Raw genomic sequence first — 23,597 nt, 5'->3', positions numbered from 1 at the left:
GCACCAGCACGGTATCATGGGTATGATGACAAAGGACAAAACAGTCCCTGCCTTCAATGGGCAACGATCGACTGGAGGGGGACAGAAAGTGAAAAACCCAGCACGGATACCATGCACTTTTGGGCGGATGATTCTAGCGACTGGCAGGCCCACGGTGACAGGCTTCCTGTGGAAGGTGGTCTTTGAGGGAGTTCTGAGATGGAGGTGAGGAGGGAGAGCATGCAGACACAGGAGACAGCTTGGGCAAAGGCATGGCGGTAAGAGATGAAGTGGCATGCAGGGGAAGCAACAAACATGCCAGTTCAGAGGCAAGACACTAAGCATAAAGAAAAGTAATTCGCAGTAAGCCTGGAAAGACAAGCCAAACCCAGACTGCAAATATCCTTAAATAGGAGTCTGTCTTTCATCCCGGAGCAAGAGGGACCTTGGAGTTATTCTGTCTTCGCCAAGCCTTATTTCTTCAGATTAAACATCTTATCTTCAGGTCTTCCCACTGAAGATCCTTGAATCGCCTGCTTCGAGACCTTTCACTACCCTGGTCAACCCCCCTCTAGCCACCTGTCAATGTCCCTCTTAAACCATGGGACCAGAAGTGAGCAGCTTTTCCAGACGTGGTCTGACTTGCCTCACTGCAGGTCACAGCCCAACAACACAGTCTGCCCTCTGGCTGCCCGTGACAGCTCACAATCACCCCACAGCAGGAGTCCCTATTCATCCCCGTCAGATTCAGCTCATCATTCTAGCCAGATACATTTGTAGGTCCCAAGTGTGTTGTCCAGAATCTCTCCTTTCCTCCCCTGTGCCACCCGTGTGCTCATCAGGTCACTGACAGGGAGAGTTAGAGAATGAGGCCAAGGGCAGAACACTGCCCGTGGAGAGCTCAGCTACATCTCCCACCTATGGACCAAGTCCTCTGACTGCTTCCATCAGAGATGCACTGCACGGAGTGACCCACGCTGGCATCTTCTGTCACTGGGTTTTGCTGCAGTCCCCAAGGTGCATTTTAGAGCATGGCCCATAAGGATCCTGACTTGAGGCCTTTTAGATTGAGGTCTGGGTGGGCTCCATCTCCTTTCTGGCTGTCCCTTTCCAGCTCCCTCTCCTTGCTTTATGAGCCCCTGCGAAAATGGCGCCACGTGCAATGATCTTGGCAAAGACTACATCTGCCGCTGCCGTGCTGGGTACACTGGGAAACGCTGCCAGTCAGGTAAGGTCCCAACAACGAATTATGCATTTATACATGCCAGGCAGTCCCTGACCTCAAGGCAGAAACGATGTATAGTAGCTAGGCACCTAGAAAGTACACGTAAAACAGATGGAAGGCAATCTTACGGGGAAGGCACTGGCAGAGAGGCCTCCTGCAGAAAACCTACCCTCATGTCCGGGAGCTGCAGGTTCTTCACCTTGATCCACTACAGTGCCTTAAAGACCCCCTTTATAGCAGGGGGAAGGGCAGGAAGAAAGGTACCATGGAAAGAGGACTTGGAATCCCAGTTGAAGTCCAAGCTCCCACCACTTCCCACTTACCTGATCTTAGATAAGTTATCTCTTCTCTCTGGGGCTGTTTCTCTACCTGGGAGGGCCCCCCTTCATGGGGATAGGGGTGCTGTGAGCCAGAGGCCTTTTTGTAAACCTTTAAACACCATAGAAATGGAGGCTGTTCTAAGAAAAGGAGGAGGGGGGAAAGACAGGGAGCCACGAAGGACCCCACCCTGCCCTTAATCGCCCCATCCCAGACAACTCAGTCAGCCCTCTGAAGCTTGAGTTTGGTTTCATCCAGAAGACTAGGGAGTTAGCAGGGGTGAGGAGGCTGAGCAAGAGGAAAAGCAAAGCAGGGAGTCATGGGGTGCTGAATGAAAGGCCTCCCCCAAGAGAACCTCTGGTCTCCAGAGGCGCCTTCTGAGCGGGCGGCCTCCTTGGGGTAAAACCCAGACCATCGGCTCATTTTTTATCCTTCCCAACACCCGGACATTTATTAAGTGAACAAATTGAGCAGTGAGTGAATGGACTTCTTTCTCCCTGTTGGTCCTAAATCCCCATAAGCCAGATCACAGATGCTCTAAAGTTTCTCTCTCCACAAGACCATGAGCTCTTTCCTAGGTAACTGTGGCTTTTCTTCCCTCCCGTCCCCCACATCTGCTCCTGGTCCCTCAGAGGTGGACTGCGGTACTCCCAGCTCAGTGAAGAACACCAAAGTGAGATTTAACTCCACCAAGATGGGCTCCCTGGCTGAATACGAGTGTGAGCAGGGCTACGTCCTCAGCTCTGGGAACAACCCCAGAGTGTGCAAAGCACACGGACTCTGGAGTGAAGCCCCACACTGCCACGGTGACTGGTTCCACTGGGAATATACTGAGCTTCTCTCTGAAGGCGAGGGTGGGCAAAGGGCTGGAGAACCCCGAGCTTATGCCCCACCCACTGCTCTGGCCAGCTGCACTATCTGGCACAGAGAGTGGACAGCCTCGTGGTGGGCAGAGGAGAGGCAGGTTGGGAAGATCGGGCTCCAAAAACACTCCCCGTGGGGCCCAGGACAAGCCTTTCATCCCTCTGGGCCTCGATTTCTCATCATAAAGAGATGGCTGGACTTGAGGCCGATGAGGTCCAGCTCTAAGTCTGTGGTCCTGTCTGTGACGTGAGAACTGGGACAGACCTCAGCGATCATGTAACCCAAACTCCTCCATCTACTGATGGGGAAAACGAGGCCCAGAGAGACAAAGGGACTTCCCCACGGCGATTCCCTTAGTTGTGGCGAAGTAGACGCACAATGTGTTCTCTTGACTCCCACCCCAGAGCCTTTTCCGGCACGCCTGACTGGCTGTGCTTAATGACAACGTCTCGCAGTGACGAGCTGGGTTGTCTGGACAGCCCTTCACACACAGAGCCCCCTGACCCTTCTTCACACCCTCCTGGAGAGACTAGAGCCTCATCGGTACAGTGGGTGTGACGGCCCCCAGAGAAGAGAGTGCAGGGAAAGCTGATCACAAGGGTCAGCGCCGTAGAAATGCCCCTTCTTGTTAGCTGATGTTCTCCGAAGGTGATTCTAGGTCTAGACCCCTCTGTTCTAACAGTCTATAGGCTAAGGTTCCTTCCAACCCTGGCATGCTGTGAGTCTGTGTAATCCAGAACGGCCCCAGTTAAAGCCATGTCTATACAAACAAGGAGTTCCACCCAAAACAATGGCAGCTGAAGTTGCCTCAGTTAGAGTCGGAAAGACCCGAGTTCAAATCTGGACTCGGTTATTGCTCCATGACCCTGGGCAAGTCCCTTAACTAGCTATCATGATTATCACTGTTATTGTTAGCCATCCTCACTACTGTCCCTGCCAAAAGTCCAGACACAGACGCTGACGCGCGTCCGCGACCTACAGCAGCGGGCAAGGGCTTCCCGGGTGATGCGGCAGCCCCTCGGAGACGTGGAGGAAGCATTCGGGGGGCGGGTGATGAGCAGAGCAGCTGTGCCCAAGGTCTCAGGGAGGACTGGAGCCATTTCCAGGGGAGGCATCTCCAGGCTGCCCCAATGTCATTCTGGCTTCCAGAACAATCACACCAGAGATCCCCATCCCCAGTGGGGACTCTCACAGTTTCTCAAGGTTTGTCACTGGAAATCCCCCTAACAGGGTTGCAGGACAGGGAATGGACCTGTGATTCTTGGTGTAGGGAGTTTCCAGATGAAGACAATCCCTCCTCAAAAGCAGGTCAGCTCCTTGTCTGCCAGCTACAACCCAAGGGCGCTCTCTCAGTCTCAGAGAGGCTGTGACTTGTCCAGGGTCCCCTGATGGGGCAGAGCCAGGACTTTCTGACTTGAAGCCAGCACTCTGTCAACAATGCCAGCCTGCCCCAAACCAAACTAATGAGACCATTTCCTTCCTCTCTTCCCCATCAATGCCCAACACATCTCTTAGAAATCAATGAGTGTGCATCTCAGCCTTGCCTGAATGGAGGCTCCTGCAAGGACCGGATCGCCAGCTTCCTCTGTGTCTGTGGCTCAGGATACACGGGACCCCGCTGTGAGCTGGGTAAGAGAGAGTCCCACCAACCGCAAGAACGACACTGTACTAGGCACATAGAGCAGGAAGGGGAGGACGTCTGTGACTACATTCTGGGCCTGCCCCGAGCAGGTCAGGGGTGACATCAGGGCCCGTGCACAAGGTCAAGGAGAGAAGCGAAAGTCACAGGTCTATACCTATAGATACATTATCCAGACACAGACACAGTATACATACATATGGAGATAGACCCAGGGCCATCCCCAGTCACCCTGATCTGTATCTCACCACTGGCCCCAGATGGCTCTGGAGGAGACAGTGAGGATGGGGACCTTGCACAGCCCACCCTCACTTAAATCCAATTCACTCGCAAGTCATGGCATCACCTTCCGATGCCATGATTCTCTTTGAGAATAAAGGACAAGCAGCAATGTAGATAGACAGACAGATAGACAAGTATGGATCTATACACATACTATTCACAGCAGCATTTTTTTGTGCTATCAAAAATAACTGGAAATTGGGGCGGCTAGGTGGCGCAGTGAATAGAGCACTGGCCCCAGAGTCAGGATGACCTGAGTTCAAATCCGACCTCAGACACTTAACACAAAAAATAGCTGTGTGACCTTGGGCAAGTCACTTAACCCCAACTGCCCTCCAAAAAGAAAAGCAAAAAAAATTACTGGAAACTAAGGAGGTCCCTACCAACTATGCAACAACTGAACACACTGTGGTCCCTAAATGGCACGGTGGGCCAACGCTGTCAGATGGAGAAAGGCCGCCTAGAGTCAGGATGCCCTGGGCGCAAGCCCTGCCTCTGACCCCTCCTGGCCTTGTGACCCCAGGCCATCTGGAAGCTGCACTTGTACATGGAGTTTCCTCACCAAGTTCCCCACTCTGATGAAATCCGAGGTTCAAAGGGAAAAAGAAACGATCAACAGGAAGAATCCTGAACAATGTGGGCAGGCCTGCCCAGCGGCAGCCCAGGGGTTCTTCTGCTGAGTTTTGTGATTTTCAGCTGCTTTTCCTCCCCTGCTAACCTTCTCAGTGGTGAAATCAGCTGGCATGGCCAAGTCCATCAAGCATAAATTAGGCTCCTACTGTGTGCAAACACCACACCAAACAATGAGGATAAGAAACAGAAGGTTGTGTGTGCCCTCTGGGAGGCTACATTCTGCCAGGGGTGACCTAGCAAGGGAAGAGAAATGGAAAAACAGGGTCATGTGAGGAGAGCAGGAGCAAGCAGAGGAATTGAGAAAGCTCCCCTTAGGAGAAGCGTGGGAGCCAGGCTTTGAAGGCGGCAGCTGATGAAGCAGGCTGGTCCTTGCAAAGGTCTAGAGCCCAGAGATGGAAACAGCAAAGGAGGGCAGGTCAGGTAGGACTCAGCTAAGAGGGCCTGGAAAGGAAAGCTGGAGCCACCCAGAGAACAGCAGTAAGTGCCAAGGGCACGCTTTATCCTGAAGACAGCAGGGAGCCATCCAAGGTTCTCTGAGCAGGTAAATGATACGGCGACAGACGAGGAGGATGGATCGAGTGTGGGAAGGGGGTGCCCTAGTCCAGGGCTGCCCCAGGGTGGTGGCTGGGAAATACAAGGCAGGCTGTGAAGGCTGAGTAGGCAGCTCTTGGTGACTGACTGAAGATTGGCCTCACTGGAAGCAGAGCAGTGACCACAAGGGAAGCACCCAGGCTGGGAGGCAGGCTGAGCAGCAGCTCACCAGACAGGCCCTTGCTAGCTAAGACCTTCTTAGAGAGGTCTGGGCACCCCTCTGATGCAACAGTGCCAACCATCCCCTCCATATCTGTGCCTCATCCCACAGAGGGACTCGCTACTCGGCCCCACCCTAACTCTGCCACCATGACCGCCTGTGCCCACTCTAGGTCCTGAATTACTTACTGAAGGAATGAGGACTTTTCTTGCTCACCAGTCTTTCAGAGTGAGCGTACATACAAGCATGTGATGACTGTCTACATAAACACTTCTCATTTCTGAACAGAGATTGATGAATGCCAGTCAGATCCCTGTAAAAATGGAGGGACCTGCAAAGACCTCCCAGCAGCCTTTGTTTGCCAGTGTCCCGATGGCTTTGCTGGAATCCACTGTGAAAAAGGTAAGACTCTCCTCAAGGAGAATATTCGACAGTTCCTCCTCACTCTTCCCATCATCCTCCCAAGCATCCCTCCCGGCCTTCCAATGTTAAGTCTGCTTTGCCTTACAAAACCACCAAGACAGCTGTGCAGTTTCTCCGGGAGGGGCCTAAGCTAGGAAAAGGCACCTGAGTGGCCATGCTGTGCTGCTCACCAAAGGTCTCCCCTGTCTTTCCTTCTCCTCCCTTCCTTCCTTCCCCCCTCCCTATGCCTGGGTCTTGCCTCAAGCTGAGATACTGTTTTCACTACTGTGTGTTTTGGGGATTCTCTAGAAGTGGACAGCTGTGACTCAGGGCCCTGTCAGCATGGAGGAGAGTGTGAGAATGATGGGGGCTCCTATCTGTGTGTCTGCCCTGAAGGTTTCTTTGGCTACCACTGTGAGACAGGTAAGATGTGTACAGGTGGGGTTTTGAGAAGCAGCCCAGTGGGGTATAAAGAGCCCAAGACCTGAGGTCGGAACCCCAAGCTCCAGGCTCTGCTTCCTGCATCTGCTATCAGTTTGTCCATAACAGGCTGGCTGTCAGAAGGCTCTGAGCCTCATCTGTAAAATGGGCATAACTCTCAGGGTCTCTGTAAGGATCGTGTGAATTATTGTGCTTGGCCCGTGGTAAAGCTCAGAGGGGCACATCAGTGAGGATTCATTTGTTTGCACATTAAGCTGGCTTCAGAGGCCCAGAATGCCCTGCTGAAGGCAGCCTCCTGACTGGGAGCCTGCAAACTGCACCGGCCTCCTTGGACATGTTTAAAACTGGCTTCCTCCCCTCCTCGCCCCACTCAGGGGGGCCAGCCGGCTTCTCATCTTGCCCTGTTCATTGCCATGTGTGAGCTTTGATTCCCAGGTTAGGGTATAATTCCCACCACACCCAGTACAGGGTTAGACATGCAAGAACTGAGTTAATATTGAAATCATGGAACTGAGCCCACGTGCACCCTGGGAGTACTGGCCACTCTGCCCGATGAGGACAATGACACGTTTACATAGAGCTTTGAGGTGTTTTTGTCATAATGGTCCCGCAGTGACACAGGCAGAGGAGAAAGCTGAGACCCTGGTTAGAGGTCTGGGAGAGCCTGTGAAGGGATTCACAGCCAGGCCTCTTGGGTCCAAGTCTCATTCGTCCTCCCCAGACGGTCTTGGTACATTCTGGCCCAACACAACCACAGCAGAAAAACAGTGTGGCTCCGGGCCTAGAGTGAGAGCTAGAAGCTGTGCCCATGAAAGCCTGAGCACAGAGGCTGCCACATTTCTGCAGTGCCTTGGTAACAGGCAGGCCTCTACGATACACAGATCTGGGCTTCTTAACCTACAGCTCATAACCTTGGTTTTTTAATGTTTTAATAACTTATTCTGAAAGATGTGATTTCTGCTATAGTCCTATGTGTTTTTGTCTTATGATTTTAAAAAATGATTGTGAGAAAGGGTCCCCAGGATTCCCCAGCCTGCCCCGAGGGTCCAAGACACCCAAAAAAGGGAAGAGGGCCTGATGTAGCCAGAACACGCTGTTGGCTACAGCCTGTGCCCAAAAGAAGGCCTAGATTTGAAGCCCAGAGACTAGGGATCAAACCCTGGCTCTGCCATTTCCTAGCTGGGCACCTCTGACCTTCTTCCCTTCTCCAGGCCTGTTTCTCCATCTGTAAAGTGAGAATGTTGGACCATGTGACTTTTGAACTCCTAGTTCAGAATCCCCAGATCCTCTGGCCTGCAGTTGACTATGAGAAGAAGCATAGGGTTGTACAAAGTGCTAAGCTTGGAGTCAGAAGGCCTGGGTTCTTGTCCTGGTTGCCACTGACTGGGTGACCCTAGTGCAGTCCCTCAACCAATTTCCTTATGTATTAAAAAACATGGCACCACTACTAGCTGCCACGCTTCTCTTCTCTATGAAGCTGTGAGATCAGATGAGATTGACACAGGAGAAAGTGGCCCTACATTATTTATCATGCACCATGTGCTGACCCAGCTAAAGGGCAGCACACAAAGGGGCACATCCAAGAGTCACCCCTCAACCTCATCTTTCTTTCTTATCCAGCAAGTGACCCATGTTTCTCCAACCCCTGTGGAAGCCGAGGTTACTGTCTCTCCAGCAACGGGTCCCACAGCTGCACCTGCAAAGTAGGCTACACAGGCAGAAACTGTGCCAAAGGTACAAGGGAGGGGGGCGTGCCTGGGCCCGGGCACCGCCAGCCCAGGGTGAGGGGCCAAGCCCCAAGCCAGAGGCTGGATTCTGGTACTCAGGGCAGCCTTGGTCCGAGGGGGCTGGGGGAGAGCCCTGTGAGGCAGGCAGGGTCCACTAGGCCACTGCTCAGGGATGAGACCTCCAAACCCATGGCAAACTTCAAGTCTCTCTTCTTAGAAGAGTCCTGGTAAAGCCTGTAGTCTGTGAGAGCTCCCTTGGCTCAGGAAACCAAATATTAGAGCAAGGGATCTCTTCCTTGAAGGAGTCATCCCCATTCTCCCCAGTCCAATTCCACTATAATGGTCACTCAATTCAACAGGAACTTATTAAATGCCTACTGTATGCCTGGCAGGGCTGCAGATGCTTGGCTTACAAAGGCCAAATGGAACAGGCCACACCCTCGAGGAGCCCACACACTATCAGGGAAGACAGCACACACAAACAGACACAAAAAGAGTGCAGGGTTGTGTTTGTGAGAGCCACTGGTCCTACTGAGGATAACAGGAAAGGAGACAGGTGTCCAGATCATGGCTGCGCCTATAAGGGGAGATGGGCAAGACTGATCCAAAGGGCCCTCTCAGAGCTGGTGGGAGGGAGAAGACACAGAGCAATGGGGAGAAGCGTGGGGACTCCTGTCCTTCAAAACCCAAAGGGACAGTGGAAATGCCAACAGGGACCTCAATACCCATCAAGCCATAATATAAGACCATGTCCCCCAAGCCTGTGACTGTCCTGGACATTCCAAACTTGGTCATGATGGAAGAATGCAGAGGGTCTCTCCCAACTGCCTGGCCTCACAGGGTTCCCGTCCCTCCCTGAACATACCAAGCAGCTCTGAGAAACAAAGCCTCCAGGCTCCCACCAGCCCACACCTCTCCAGCTGGCATCTCCTCCCTCCTCCTGCTTCCTGCCCCACGGTCCCCAGCATGAGGGCAACGGGGTGGGGGGGGGGCGTGGGGCGGGAGCAGGGCGTGGGTCTTTCTCATGTCCTTTTCTACCCTTTTCTCTTTGCTCGTGGGCTTGTTGAAACCCTCCAGAGCTGCTGCCGCCCACAACACTCAAGGTGGAAAGGGTGGAGGACAGTGGTGTCTCCATCTCCTGGCGTCCCCCTGAGGACCAAGCAGCCAAGCAAATGATAGACGGCTATGCGGTGACCTATGTCTCCTTCGACGGCTCCTACCGCCGGACTGACTTTGTGGACCGCAGCCACTCTGCCCACCAGCTGCGGGCCCTGGCCTCAGGCAAAGCCTACAACATCTCTGTGTTCTCAGTCAAACGCAACGTGAATAACAAGAATGATATCAGCAGACCTGTGGTGCTCATCACCCGAACCCGTGAGTCCACACGTGGGGCTGTGGGGGCTCTGACAGAGATCAGAGAGCTGGGGGGGACTCCCCGACTAAAGGCCAGCCAGTCCCACCCCTCCCTCTACAAGGAACCCTTCCAAGACCCTGCCAGCTCCCACGGCAGAGAACCTGCTGGCCACCCAAGCACCCCATTCCACTCTGTGCCAGCCATCACTGGGAAGTTTTCTAATTGTTTCCCCAAAAAATCAAATCCAAATTGGCCCCTTTTCAGCTTCCACCCATTGGGCCTCGTTCCATTCTCTAGCTATACAGGCGTCTGATCCATTTCCCACATAACATCCCTTCAAGGATCTGACGACTCTCCCATGTCCCTGAAGGGTCCCCCTTCTAGACTGCGCACCCCCAGCTCTGTGACCAGCCTAGGCCCCTCCTCCAGACGTACATCACATCCCTCACAAAACGTGGCACCCAGCTAGTCTGGCCATCGTGAACCACAGGGACACGACTGCCTCTTAAGTTCCTGAATAATGCCTAACCTTGTGCCAGACTGGAGGTCAGTTAACAAGCATTTACTAACACTATCACGAGCCATCACTGTGCACAGTGCTCAGCCCTTGCCTCGAGGAGATCACATTCTAAGGGGGGCCAACATGCAGACAAGCATCCAGTCTGACAGGGGATGTCAGCAGCAGCCTCAGGGACCCACGTGCCCTGGACACGTGCCTCTGCCACACTGTTCCCTTGCTACTGTCGGCAGCTTCTTTCCATCAGTGACCAGAACCTTTGCTGCAAATGCTGGTTCCTCCACAAGTCTCTTGCTTCCCTGAAACACAGCTGAGTCCCTTCTTTGTCTGCGGGCACAGGCAGGCCATGCCTTCAGCTTTTATCCAGAGATGAGAGACTAAAAGCTTCACCTGTAGGTGTCAATTTTAGGGGCGCTGTAGGAAGCAGCACGTCCAAGGGGGCTGAGCTCTCTGTAACCCCTTCCAGCTCTAAATCTCTGACCCTACAAATACTACATGATAAATTCCAAGGTCAATTCAATTCAATTGCATTTATTAAGCACCTACTGTGTGCCGGGCACTATCCTATGTGCTGGGAATATAAAGAGAAAAAAGAAAGGCCCTGCCCTCAAGGACCTGACATTCTACCTGCCAGTAGAAATATCTTAGGAGCACTCTCTGCTGGTCTCATCCCATTCTTATTTTAAATAAAGACTTGAAACTTGTCTGTGTCACCTTAGACAAGTCATTTAACTTTGGTAAGCCCTAGGTGCCTCATCTATAAAATGAGGGAAGTACCTGACTTACCTGTGGACAGGAAGCTGTCACCTGTTGGGTCACTTCCTGGGGGTCCTTTTAGCACTGAGATCTATGACTCTGGGGTTGGCGTGGGTAACCAGGAATGGACTCTACCAGTCCAGCTGGAGCAAATGGAATTTCTTCTGCTCCCAACAAATGGGTCTTTCTCCTGGTGGTTCTTCCTCTGTTAACCCTTTAACACAAGCCAATTCCTAAGCTCTTCCCTCGCTCACCACTGATTTAATATTCTAATACTACATTCAGTCACTTCCAGCAAACATTCATTAAGTACCTTTTTCTGCAAGGCCCTGCCCCAGAGTCCTGGGCATCTTACCCAACAGATGCTTGTGACTGACCAGTGGCTCCTTCATCCCACCAGGGCCTCGGCCTGTGGAGGGCTTTGAGATCACCAACGTGACGGCCTCATCAATCACAGTCCAATGGGCTCTCCACAAGGTCAAGCACTCCACCGTCAGTAAAGTACGTGTATCTATCCGCCGCCTTGGGGACCAAGAGGACCACACTGTGGAGCTGGACAGTGCCACTGACAAGTGCACCTTCTGGTGAGGCCACGAGAGAAATGAATTCACTTTGGACAACAACAGGTCCCCTCTGCTGGGTACTACTTGCTTTACAAAGCACTTTATCATATGAATTTGCATTATGGGTGATATGTCCATACTGGAGTGAATTCTGTGCCTTGCTTTACCCACTAGACTTCTAAACTTGCCCTGATCATGCCCAATAGTTACACCATCAGCCTACTGTGTCCAATTATGTGCCAGGCACAGAAACTCTGGGGATGTAAAAGCAATGAAACAGTCCCTGTCTTCAAGGGGCATCCCAATCTCAACAGGGTAGGGACAGGAAAAGCATAAAGAAACTATTAAGTCAGCAAAAAGAAAATGCAGACCAACCACTTTGCTCATCCTCTCTCCCCCCTTTTCTTAGGGATCTGCTGCCAGGAGAGCAGTACATTATTCATGTGGCCACCCTCAGTGGGCTGGGCACAGAAGACCATCCCTCAGAGAGCCTGGCCACTGCACCTTTCCACGTGTGGACTCGTGAGTACAATACAGTGGGTTTGGGGTCAGACCCTCCTCCCCATCTTGGCTGCTCTGAGCTCTCTGCAAGAGCCTGCAGCCTTTCACACCTTCGTTCAGCCCCTGGAAGGATACATTCTAGTCCCAGAGAATGCCACAGCTACAGGAGAAAAGGAACCTTGGGTCACCATCACTTAGTGACCTAGAGTTGTTTTTTTCTGTAACACATGTGACTTATTACAAAGAAAGACCAATGTGACAGGAAGAGTGGGACTTTCCAGCATTAAATATATCTATAATGTATAAAGCCCTTGCTAGCTAAAGGCCTAATCTGAGCTCCACCTCTAAATTCTATGTGTCCTGGGAGGGTCTAAGATCTTCTGGAAAGTCATAATCTCCTGTGGTCTTTGTGGCCCTGGAGAGTCAATCCCTGCACAAGCCCCAGTTCTGCTCCAAGGAGCCCAGAGAGCCAGACAAGGAGGATTCACTTCTCATGTCGTAGACTTAGAGCTTCCTGAAAACGACCCCAGCAGCCTTCCAGGCCAGCCAGAGGAGGAATGGCAGAGGTGCATTTGAGCCCAGCTGACTCCCCAGACAGCCGCCTTTTCCACTGCCCCACTCCTAGAAGGAGGGGGTTGGGCTGTGCATGAGCCATCACTGAGCAGGACCATGTGTGAGGCTGACCCAGCACGTGGCGGAGTAGAGGGGTGGGGGTGGTAACTGCTCGCCAGTCCTTGGGAAGAGGGACTAGACCCCCTCTAGTTTTAAGAAGCGCAAAGGTGAGAAACACCCAATGTTCAAAATAAACGTTTTGTCTCTGCCAAAAGAAATCTCAGCAGGAAAACCTGGGTTCAAATCCAGCCTCAGACACTTATTAGCTATGTAACCCTGGGCAGGCCATTTCTCCTGTCTGCCTCAGTTTCCTCTGCTGAAAAATAGGGATGATCACAGCCCGTGACTCCCAGGGCTGCTAAGAGGATCAAATGAGATGTTTGTAGAACACTTTGCAAACCTTAAGCCTTCGTATAAATGCCAGCTGTTGCTATCCCTTCAGTCATGACAGCTTTCCTTCTCCCCTTTCTCTGACACCAATGTCTCTGCCAGGTCCTATCTCTCCTAGAAACCTAACAGCATCGAGAGTTACTGCTACTTCTGCCCACATGGTCTGGGAGCATCTCCCTCCAGGGGCTTCTGTGGAGGGTTATATCATCAATGTGACCACAAGCCAGAGCGTGAAGAGCCGCTATGTCCCCAATGGAAAGCTGACCTCCTACACCATGCGCGATCTGCAGCCAGGTCAAAGGTATCGACTCTCGGTGACTGCCGTACAGAACACAGAACAAGGTCAAATGCACAGCGACCCTGCCCATCTATACATTACAACCCGTAAGTTCTGAACCATCTTGACCACAGGGGATGTGATGCCCCACTGAGAGCTTCTTATTATTTCTTGATTAAGCCTAGCACACAAAATGCTATCTGTTATGACAATCTCACAACAAGGGCCATTGTAAATGACAGTTATCACACAGTACCTTACTAGTTGAGTAAGGCAGGGTCTGATGCTTTCCAGAAACCAAGCTCATCAAATTCCCATCAGGCCAAGCCCCCAGGTTGAGTTTCCAGGGGTAACAAACAAACCACAGAGAAGGCAGGCTTCCCTCATTCAGCCAGAAGACCTATTGTGTGCCAAATCACCGTTCCAACTGTGTGGGGAATACAAAAGGCATGGAATTTGGCCTTTAAGTGTATTCCCAGTCTGACCAGGAATCTAGAGCACACCAGAGTAAAAGTAACTTCAGACTATTTATAGTGCAATTGTTAGTACACCTGAGAAGGCTGGGTAACTGCTCTGTCAGACAGAAGTCAGCAGTTGTTGCCTCTGATCCTGGCAAGGGTATGAGTACATCTGCCCATCCTCAGAATGCCTGTGCCCAGGCTTCTGTGCTGCTGCTTCCGAACTGACCTTCACATGGCAGAGCTATGTTGTCAAGCGGGCTAAGGAGGAAGCTAGATGAGAGTTACGCGTGGCCCAACAGTGATGTCCCAGGGAGTCTGCTTATATAGCAATTCTCTCCTAATGTCAGGGCTTGTGCTCCCCCAGCATGTGTGCATCCCATAGGAGGGTCTCATGGAAGAGATTCTCCTGCACAAGCCCCCAAGAGCCTGGACAACGATGACTGTCACAAAAAAGTCATAGCCATGTCCTTAAGAACACCTGAGCTCAGTCCTGCTCTCCAGGGCATGTCTGTGTCAGGGGACCCTGACAGAGCCTATGGGACCCTGACATCAATGTGCGAATATGAAAAACGGATCCAGGACAAAGTGAGTAAGAAAGGAGTAGGGCAAATGCCTGATGCGTTTTTAGGCCTTTATCTTTGGTAGAAGAAATGGAGAGGCAGGTATTACCAAGGAAGAATTGGGTAGGAGAAGAGGGATAAACTGGTATCATCAGAAAAGGAGATGGCCTAGACATGTAGAGAAAATGAGAGAACACTAATGGACAGCCTCTGTGCTCCATCTGTAGGCCAAGAGATCTAGAAATTACATATAATCTGATTTTTTTTTTAATGAAGCTCTTTTTAGAGTTTTCTTTTTTTTCCAAAATTCTTTATAAAAGCAGATGGCACTCTAAGGAGGAGGGGGAATAATATAGGAGAAAATTTAGGTATATAAAAAATAGATATCAATAAAATCTATATTAAAGGAAGAAAGAAAACAATGACGAAAACATTGAAATCAGAGTTGATAAAAGAGAACAATAACATTAGCCTAAAGATATGGGTGGACCAGGATCACATAATGATAAGGAGAAAGTGCTAACACCAGGTGATTAACATGTGCCTCAAGGAAAGACCCCCAGGTGAGGAGAGCACAGGATGAGCATTAGGGAGCTGCTTTTGAGGAGGACCTGAAACCCATCCACTAGAACAGATTCTGCCAGATTAACACACATAGAAGCTAAATCAGTGCACTCTGCCATCTGTGACCAGAGTAACACACAGTCCAAACCAGGCACCCTCTTGCCTGCAGGCTTAAGACCCAGGCACAAGGACCATCAGGCATCAGGGCCATCCCTGAGACATGGGCTGGAGAGGGCAAGGGGAGGGACGGAGGGGTCAACATCACGGAGTCCGTGAGTCAGGGGCTTCTTCCTGCTCCCCTTCTCTGCAGCACAGAGGGATGGCTCTTCTGATAGAAGATGGAGCCAAGGAGGGCATCCCAGAGTGCTGAGAAACAGACTGCCCCCATCTTTTGTGCCTGATCTTCGGCTGCTGGCTGACCGCGAGGTTTCAGAAGAACCATCCCAGCCCCCCAGGTAGGATTAACACCCCCCTCCCCAAACCCACAAGACTTTCCACATAAACACGGCTGGAAAATACTTCCCCTCTGAACTGGCTCAGAAATGGAATGGTCTCCACCCTTTGTGGTGATGGCTTTTCACAGACCCATTCACCTGACAATAATAACAACAGCCTGAACTGATATGGTGCTTCAAGGTAGAGTGTTCCGTTCATTCCTCATAGAAAATTTATGAGAGAGGTGTTACTCATTTCACATATGAGGAAACTGAGTCTGTTAGATTGAGCTGCCCAGGGTCACACAGCTAGTGAGTGTTTGAAACAGGATTTGAACTCAGATCTTCCTGCCTCCAAGCTCAATGTTGTATCCAGGACACCAGCCAGCTGCCCCTGATGAATGTCTAGGATGAAGACTGGTCATGTCCAACATTGTCTCAGAGGGCAGGAACAAGACCTTGGAGTCTGGCCAATCAGACTACACTGGGGTGGTCCAGACAATTTCTGGAGTCCTTTCCTCTGTTCTGCTCAGCCCCCTATTCTCCTTTTGCCAGCCAATTTCTTTGCTGCTATTTTTTACCCAATGGAAGGAGGGCCACCTCTGGCCAGCTCAATGGAGTTTTATAGTTTCTTGTCACCATCTTTTCTCCTGATCAACTGAAAAGCCCATGCAAGGAACACTACCCTCCTACAAACCAGGGTCCAGTTTTGCCACACAAATACCTACCTGGAAGCATCCCCCACCCAAACTGTGGCATGTGTCTTTTGAAAACCAACAGGATTTCTAACCCAGAATGCAGAATTGGGGAGTCATGGAGGCTTGGGTTTAAAGCCTGTCTCCAAAATTTCCTCACTGTGTGACCCAGGACAAATCAACTCCCCTTTCTGTTTCCTCCCCTCTGAAATAGGACTGTTGTAAGGATCTAATGAGGCGTCTGTAAAGCTCTTTGCAAATCATAACACAAGACAGAAAAATGAGATGATATTGCTCTGTTCCTCCTTCCTTGCTTTCAGCAAGCCAGGAGGATAAGCCTGACTCCCTGTGCCCTCTGAAGACAGCCCTAATATGAATTGGATGTGCCAAGTACCTAATTAAAGTTCACTGTGGCAGTACCGTGGAAGAGACAGTTTCAAGTAAAATAATAAATATGCCGTGGCGATTTTTAAAGGGCTTTCTGGGGAGAGAGAGGCCTCAAGGGGCTCTGCTCACAGACTGGGCAGTGCCAGGACAGCAGTGCCCCCTCTCCCAGCAGGATTCCAGATTCTTGATTCTGAGGCCCTGACCTTCATACATGTTCCTCTGAATATTCATAGAAGGATATCAAGGCAGGACCTTAAAGATCACTAAGCCTGATTTGACAAAAGAGGGAATAAAAGTGGCCCAGAGAAGGGACCCACCTGCCTAAGGCCACACGTGAGTTTAGCGTGATATCCAGGACAACAGAAAATTTCCTAAACATGAAGCAGATGAGAAAATCAGGACTTTCTCACTGGAACCCCCAAAATTGCTTCTCTACATGGGCAGGCGCTATATTCTCTGCTTTCTCTGATGCTGGTTGTGAGCCATACTGAGAAATCCCAGGCAATCTCCATTTTTTCCTGTAAGTTTTTGCCAAAAGTGCTGGGGTTCCTGGGACTCAGGCTTTTGAGACAGAAAACATAAGTGAGATAGAAGTGAATGGAGGGAAGCCAGCGGTGCTCCCAAACTGGGCATTTCACATACATGTATTTGCATGTGTGCTCACGCATGGCTGGGAAATCAAAAATCTGTCCATGGCTCCTTAGGCTCCTCCCATTCCAATGCATATAAGGCAATAGGCATTCATTTATAAAGGGATCACTCTGGGTCAGGCACCATGCTCATCACTGGAAACACAAAAAGGCCCTGCCCTCCAAGAGTTTCCACTCTAATTGGGGAAAACACCACAGAAGAAGAAGGTGAGAAGGGTGTGACAAGCAGGAGAGAGCTGGGAAGGTGTGGCCAGCTTGGGCACCCTGCTTCAGAAGGGCTTCCTGGGAGAAGCCGACCAGTCTGAGGATGGGGATGCAGGGGCAGAGCCCCCGGGGTGACTGGGCTGCACCCGGGGGGTGATGGGGCGGCAGAGCAGAGAAAGCAGGGAGGGAGGGCACACCGGCAGGGGGCCCAGGAGCAGTGTACCACCCCCACCCCGCCCCCAGACTCGCTCCTGTGCTGGGACACTTTTACAATCTTGGTTGTTGCCAAGTCATCTCCCTCCTGTCCAACACTGTGACCCCATTCGGGGTCTTCTGGGCACTGATGCTGGGGTGTTTGCCATTTCCTTCTCCAGCTCATTTGATAGATGAGGAAGCTGAGGCCAAAGGTGAAGTGACTTGGCCAGGGTCACCCAGCTGGTGCGTGTGACAGCCTCTATGCACTCGGGAGGCTGTCAGTGAGACCTGAGCACCAAGGCGCCGCCTAGCTGCCCTCTGCACTCTTTACATTGGTTTTTCTCGGCCCTTCTTACTCAGGTTCACCGAGCTGGTGGATGGTAGAGGAAGAATCAGTGCCAAGTTCAGCAGCGTCCCGAGTAAATCGGTCACCGTGAGGTCACGTAAGTGTCCCAGCGTTCGCGCACGGCTCCGTCTGGGGCTGAGGGCGCCTAAGCGGGTTCACACTGTGGGCGCTCTGTGTCTCTGGCCGTCCGGAGCTCCAGGGGCTGACCACAGGCTTCCTGTTCTGGACTCTCGGGCCTCCACCATGTGCACAGGCCCTCCACCCCCTCGGAATGCCCTTCCCTCCCCATGCTGCCTTCCACATGCGGACTCAGGATGAAGCCAAACCCGGGCAGCTCGCGGAGCACAAAGTAACAGTGTCTGCGCTGTATCCTATTTGTATCTATTCCGGAGCTTTGCCAGCTTCTGGGCCCGGCCCTCAGGTGTGAGCCCTCTGCTCCCACTCTGGCTCTCGAGGCCCCGTGATACTGTTTCAAAGTTTCCACGAGGCATCTTCGAGCCTCCCTGCCCCTGCCCTCACCTCTGCAGGCACAGAGCTTCTCTAATTCTCTACTTCATTTAACATATTTTAAAAACGCTACCACACATGTGGGCACACAGGACACAAAATCACACATCTGACAGTTACTCCTTACTAGACCATAAGCTCCAAGAAGGCGTGGCTTGTCCCATCTCATCTCCTCCTGCCATCTCTCCCCATCATCCCCAGGCCTGCGGGCACCTGGTAAATGTGGGGGCCCGATTGTACTCATTCTCCCTCCCCCTCCCCCTGCCTCCCTCCCACATTCCACATACATACACACACACAGACACAATTCTTCTAAGACAGTGTGTTCTATGGGGTGACACTGAAAAATGAAGCCCAATTAAAATACATGCAGACTGCCTGAGGCAGCCCCTTCCACCCTGAACAAGCTCCACACCTCGGCACCACTTAATCAGCAAGCAGCTCTCTGCTAGGAACAAAGACAAAAATGAAACAGTCGCTGCCTCAGGGAAGTGCTTTGGAGGGAGGGAAGTCTGGCCCACGTGGAAGCTGCAGATCACAGGCCTAACCCCCAAAGCAGCGGCCACCATCTTGTAACCTGGGCCTTTATGTTCCATCCTAGAGCCGGAGACCCCAGTGAAGCTGGAGAACATGGAAGAATCCACCAACCGGATCAGCCTGGCTCTCCAGCTGCCTGATCCTGAAAGCAACAAACAGCAGGAAGGTAAGTTGGCAGAGGAGAGGCCTGGCACTGAGATCCCAGCACCAGGCAGGACTCTGCCTGTCCTTCAACACATGGATGGGCAGGCTGGGAAGGCCAAAGCATTCTTGGAGAACAGGAGCCGTCTGCCATGCCCTTCACACTGTGAATCACCCCACGACTTCTGTCGGGGTGGTCGATCCCTGCCTCGGTCACACATGCTCATGCTCTCTCTCTCTCTCGGTGTCTCTGTCTCTCTCTCCCTCTCTCTCCTGCTGTATTCAATGACTAGGTTCCATATACTTGGTTTACTCTGGAGTCAGAGGAAAGCCACACACCAGAAGGACAGAAGAAATGTACAGAGAGTGTATGAGAAAAGCACTCCAGAGAGAGGAGGAGCAAAAGCAAAGGGGAGAGGAGAGGGAGACCTGAGCTAGGAGGGCCTTGTCTCCTGAGGCAGCCCGTCCATCAATGCCATAGAAAGAGTAATGGTGCACAGGCCTCCTCTAACGTTGAGCCAGCTGTCCTGAGCTTCCCAAAGGAACAGGGCACAGCCTTAGCAGCCCTACTCACTGAGGATGGTCCTTCCTAGAGAGATCTCTGTGGCTCCTGCAGGGGGCTGGGATCTAACATATCTGCTGAAATTAGGCACGCCCTCTCCAGGGCCTCGGGCACCAGAACTCAGCTCTCCTGGGAGGCTCACTTTACATTTTTATAACCATAAGGAGCTGGCTGGACACAGAAGGGGCTGCCTTCTCCAAAGAGCAAGTGAAATAAAATGAACATCCACCCTGTGCTTTCTGTGATGCTCTGGCCCTTTCAGCTTATTTTTTCAAGTGTCCTTTTTTTGGCCTTTTCTTTCATCAATGCAGAAAGAAGCAGCAAGGTGATTCACTCACTCTGAACCAAGAGGGTAAAGTTCTCAGTTGTCAGATCAGATGTCAACTGAAAAGGAGCCTAGCCTACTTTATTATTTACATCTGAATTCTGTCTCTAGCTCTTGTGATACAAGTAAATGAATGACCTGGAGACACGAGATAACAGGAAATCTGTGATCAGCACAGCACCAAAGCAGAGTAAGCCTGGAATGAGTGCTTGGTGGCCAAGTCCTTTCCTGAAGTCTCTTGGGGAGGATTATACCTAAACCTGGCTCTGTTCTTTGTTACGGGGAAAAAACAAATACACCCTCTGGGGACATTTTAGGGAAGAACAAGGGGAAATGAGCTTCCAGGGTGGAAGAGAGAGCATGCTTTGGGAACTTGGCTAAAAGAGCCAGCAACAATAGGCAGAGAATGGCAATCTCTGCCCTCAGCAGCAATATCCCAGGCAGAGAGGGTCAGAGGCACCATCTTCCTGAGGCCACAGGTGAAAGCAAAAATGAACATCTGATAGTGTCACTGTCCATCATTATTGTACAAGTAAAAAGTGAAAAGAGACAAGGTAAGAAAAAGAAAAGGTATAGTTTGCAGATTTGGAGGATAGTGGAGAACAAAATAAAATCCCCCAAGATAACAGGAGCAGAAGGCCGCACTGCCACATTCAGGGTCCACATAAAAACATTATGGGACCTAGCACAGAGCAGCAGAGGGCCAAACTCAAAAACAAGAAGACCTGGGTCCCTTCTTGCCTCTCACATACACTGGCTGTGCGACCTCAGTCAAATCATTCCAGCTGACTCTCAGGAGGAAGACTGACACTTTTGGAGGGAATATCCCCTTCCAGAAGTTCACAGAGCCCCTGAGGGGCAGCCTGGGATAGGGGACAGGGCACTGGACTAAGAATCAGGAAAATCTGGGTTCAAATCCTGCTTCCAACAGCACTTACTAGGTATAGGACCCTGAGCAAGTCACAGAACCTTGTTCTCAGTTCTCTCAGAGATAGAATTTGATGTCTTAGCTCTTTGAAGCCCAAAGCTAGAAAGGGCCTCAGTCACCAGCTAGCCCAACTCATGTGACTAAGCATCCCCTGAAGGTCACTTTCAGCCCTAAAGCTATGACCTTTGGCATCAGAATATTACTACCTGCCCATGGCATGGTTGGTGGGAAGGAAGCACTTGGTAAACTTCTTTTCTTAAATCAGACAAGTTGATTTCATTGGTGCAGAGACTTCCCGAGGAAGAATAAGTCTGGAGAGGTGAGCCACTTCTCTGTAACCCATAGTCTTAGAGGGCTGCTCAGTGTCCCACAGGAGGAAGGATCAGAGCCAGAATTTGAACCCAAGGCTACCACTGCACACCAGCCCAGCCTGCCCTTCATGACACTGGTTTGGATCAGAAGCTCCCCTTTTATTTACAGTCTTACAAAGCTGTTCAGGGCTTTAGGAGCCCGACCCAACCACACAGACAGGAGTAAGATTAGTATTATTACTATTACAGACTTCCTGTGGAAAAGGAAAAGAGGGTAAAGGAAGTAGAGTCCTGAAGGGGGAGAGAGGATAAAGAAACAAAAGGAGTTAGAGAAATGAGTCTCAGTTGGGAAGGTGAAGGGGAGGAAAATGTGGGGAAAAGCAAAGGAATGATGGTGGATACGAGCCAAGCACATCTATCCCCCAGGATGCACGTGTCAATGAATTCCCTCCACAAGACTGCCTGTTTTCTGCTTTTCTCTGCATTTGGCAAACAGGGACGGAAACTCCTAGTGGAAAGCATGTCTTTGGTTCTGCCAAGATCCAAAAGTCCGGCTGTCTCCTCCCTTGCAGGGTGGCTGGCCTTCCCAGTCTCATCCACTGGACCAGCATTCCACAAGAGCTTGGACAGAGAGAGGGCCCCTGGGGTGGTGGTCCGTGCTTTATCCCTCCTCTTACTGAACCCCATCCTGAAAAGCATCCCAAAAAAAAAGGTGCAGAAGGCCCCCCCCCTCATCTTTATTTGCTTTTCCTCTTTGTACCTTTAGCCTGTCCTATGAGCTAACATGGGCTCAATGGGAGGTAGTACTCAGGAGCCAAAGGCATGTTTTGCTGTCCTGATCAGCCAAGCAGGGGCCAGAAGGCTAACGGTCTGTGGCACTTTGGTTTCCAGATGACCACAGGAACTGCTCCATAAACCCCTGCCAAAATGGTGGCACATGTCTGAGTGGGACAGACTCCTATAGCTGTGACTGCAGCCCTGGATTCAAAGGCAGACATTGCGAGCTCTGTAAGTCAGGAGTCCAGCTTCTCCCAGCCCCCTCCTGAACCCATCAGCTCCCTTGGACACATGCCCCATGAGGACATACTCTGCCCCTGGCAGGGTTAGCATAGGGCTGAAAACCACTAGCAGGGGAAACTGTCATTCTCCCAATTACACCTCAGGTGGGGAGGGAGAAAAGGAAGGGTTCCCAATCTGAAGCCCAGCTCCATGGTCTCCTGGGCCCAAAATAAGAGTGGGGGGGAGGGTAGAGAGAAAGGGGACTGTCCATTGCATTCCACTATGTATGAGGCCTGGTAGCAAGACCACTATGGTGGCCCCAAAAGGGCATCCAATGAGGACGCCTTCACACCAGAGTGCTGAGAAGGGCGTGTGTTTGACTTGCCTTTCCTAGAGACGGGTACCAAAGAGGGCTCACAGGAAAGCAAGAGTGCCTGGGCATCATTTGAGGAGACAAAAAGTGTGTTCCAGAAGCCCCACAGCAGAGAGGATAATAGGAAAAACTGTTATAACTCTGAGGGTTGGTGCCCACTCTGAGACCAAAGCCCAGGAAGGCTGGACTTGGAGGCCACAGGCTACAAACTTGATGTGACCATTAAACAGCCCCATCCATTATGCCCATGGCAGCCCAGCAAGGCACAATGGTTTCTCTGTGGGAAGGCCATCCTCTGGGTGCTGCCTAACTGCACAGACGTGAGCAATGGAGCAGGAGACTCTGCCTGCCCCCATCCAGGCTTCTCCATCAAGTGTCCTTATGGGGGGAGGCAGGAGCCTGGGAACAGACTCCTCACTGACCCTACTTTTCTCCTCCCTGGACAGCATGTAAGAAGGTGCCACATCCCTGTACACGGCTGTACTCAGAGACAAAGTCTTTTCCTGTCTGGGAAGGAGGCATCTGTCACTATGTGTAAGTTGGAATGGAGCCTCTCAACTTTCCAAAGCCCCACCTGGGCAACCTCTCACTGCTGCCTCAGCAACACTGTAACAGGGCGGGGCAAACAAGCAGTCACAGGGGGCAAGTCATTCCATCTCTCTTGACTTCAGTTTCCCCATCTGTAAAATGGGCCAAGCTGGTCTAGGCAACCTTTCAAGATCCCTTCCAATTCTAAGCTTCTCTCTGCAATAAGGTTGACTTGACCACAGTCACACAGCTAATGAACAGCAAAGTCAGCACTGAAATCAGATGCACAGTCTGCAGAGCAGACAGGTCCCTCCAGCCTAGAACTCCTTGGCAGAGCTGGCTCACTGATTCCAATCTCTCTCTCAATGGCAGATACAAGAGAATCTACAAAGTCCACCCCGACATCTGCTACAAGGAGAGCTGTGAGGGCACAACTGCCAAGAAGACCCCCAGCAGGTACTAGCCGAGGCCACCAAGGACCCACCCACTGGCTCAGGCAGCCTGGACACCGGGGCTAGCGGCAGGGGTGACGAGGATGCAGCCAGCAGGCGGCTTTCTGAAACGCTGTAGCCAAAGAACTCCTCACCTAGTGAGCCATCACAGGGATAGCCAGACACCGGGTTGGGTGACCAGTGGCTCCCTGCATAGAATGGAAAAGT

The 23,597-nt window shown here is 51.5% G+C and overlaps 1 protein-coding gene across 1 annotated transcript in view; it reads left to right on the top strand.

Moving 5' to 3' along the window:
* The window catches only part of SNED1 (sushi, nidogen and EGF like domains 1), a 91,884-nt gene that overhangs the window by 66,093 nt on the left and 2,194 nt on the right, over positions 1-23,597 (top strand). Inside the window, exons 16-31 of the mRNA XM_069083390.1 lie at positions 1,094-1,207; positions 2,155-2,328; positions 3,902-4,015; positions 5,980-6,093; positions 6,403-6,516; positions 8,155-8,268; positions 9,339-9,635; positions 11,289-11,472; positions 11,861-11,973; positions 13,057-13,338; positions 15,127-15,271; positions 17,742-17,824; positions 18,836-18,937; positions 21,930-22,046; positions 22,857-22,944; positions 23,311-23,394. Coding sequence (XP_068939491.1) covers positions 1,094-1,207; positions 2,155-2,328; positions 3,902-4,015; positions 5,980-6,093; positions 6,403-6,516; positions 8,155-8,268; positions 9,339-9,635; positions 11,289-11,472; positions 11,861-11,973; positions 13,057-13,338; positions 15,127-15,271; positions 17,742-17,824; positions 18,836-18,937; positions 21,930-22,046; positions 22,857-22,944; positions 23,311-23,394 — 2,239 coding nt within the window. The remainder of the gene's footprint in view (positions 1-1,093; positions 1,208-2,154; positions 2,329-3,901; positions 4,016-5,979; positions 6,094-6,402; positions 6,517-8,154; positions 8,269-9,338; positions 9,636-11,288; positions 11,473-11,860; positions 11,974-13,056; positions 13,339-15,126; positions 15,272-17,741; positions 17,825-18,835; positions 18,938-21,929; positions 22,047-22,856; positions 22,945-23,310; positions 23,395-23,597) is intronic.

This window comes from Petaurus breviceps, unplaced genomic scaffold (assembly GCF_028583685.1).
Source record: "Petaurus breviceps papuanus isolate PSGF00001 unplaced genomic scaffold, PetGlider_PUasm1.0 173, whole genome shotgun sequence".
In the NCBI taxonomy this organism is placed as follows: domain Eukaryota; kingdom Metazoa; phylum Chordata; class Mammalia; order Diprotodontia; family Petauridae; genus Petaurus; species Petaurus breviceps.
Note: the sequence above shows the minus strand (reverse complement) of the source record. Positions and strands in the feature narration are given on the sequence as shown.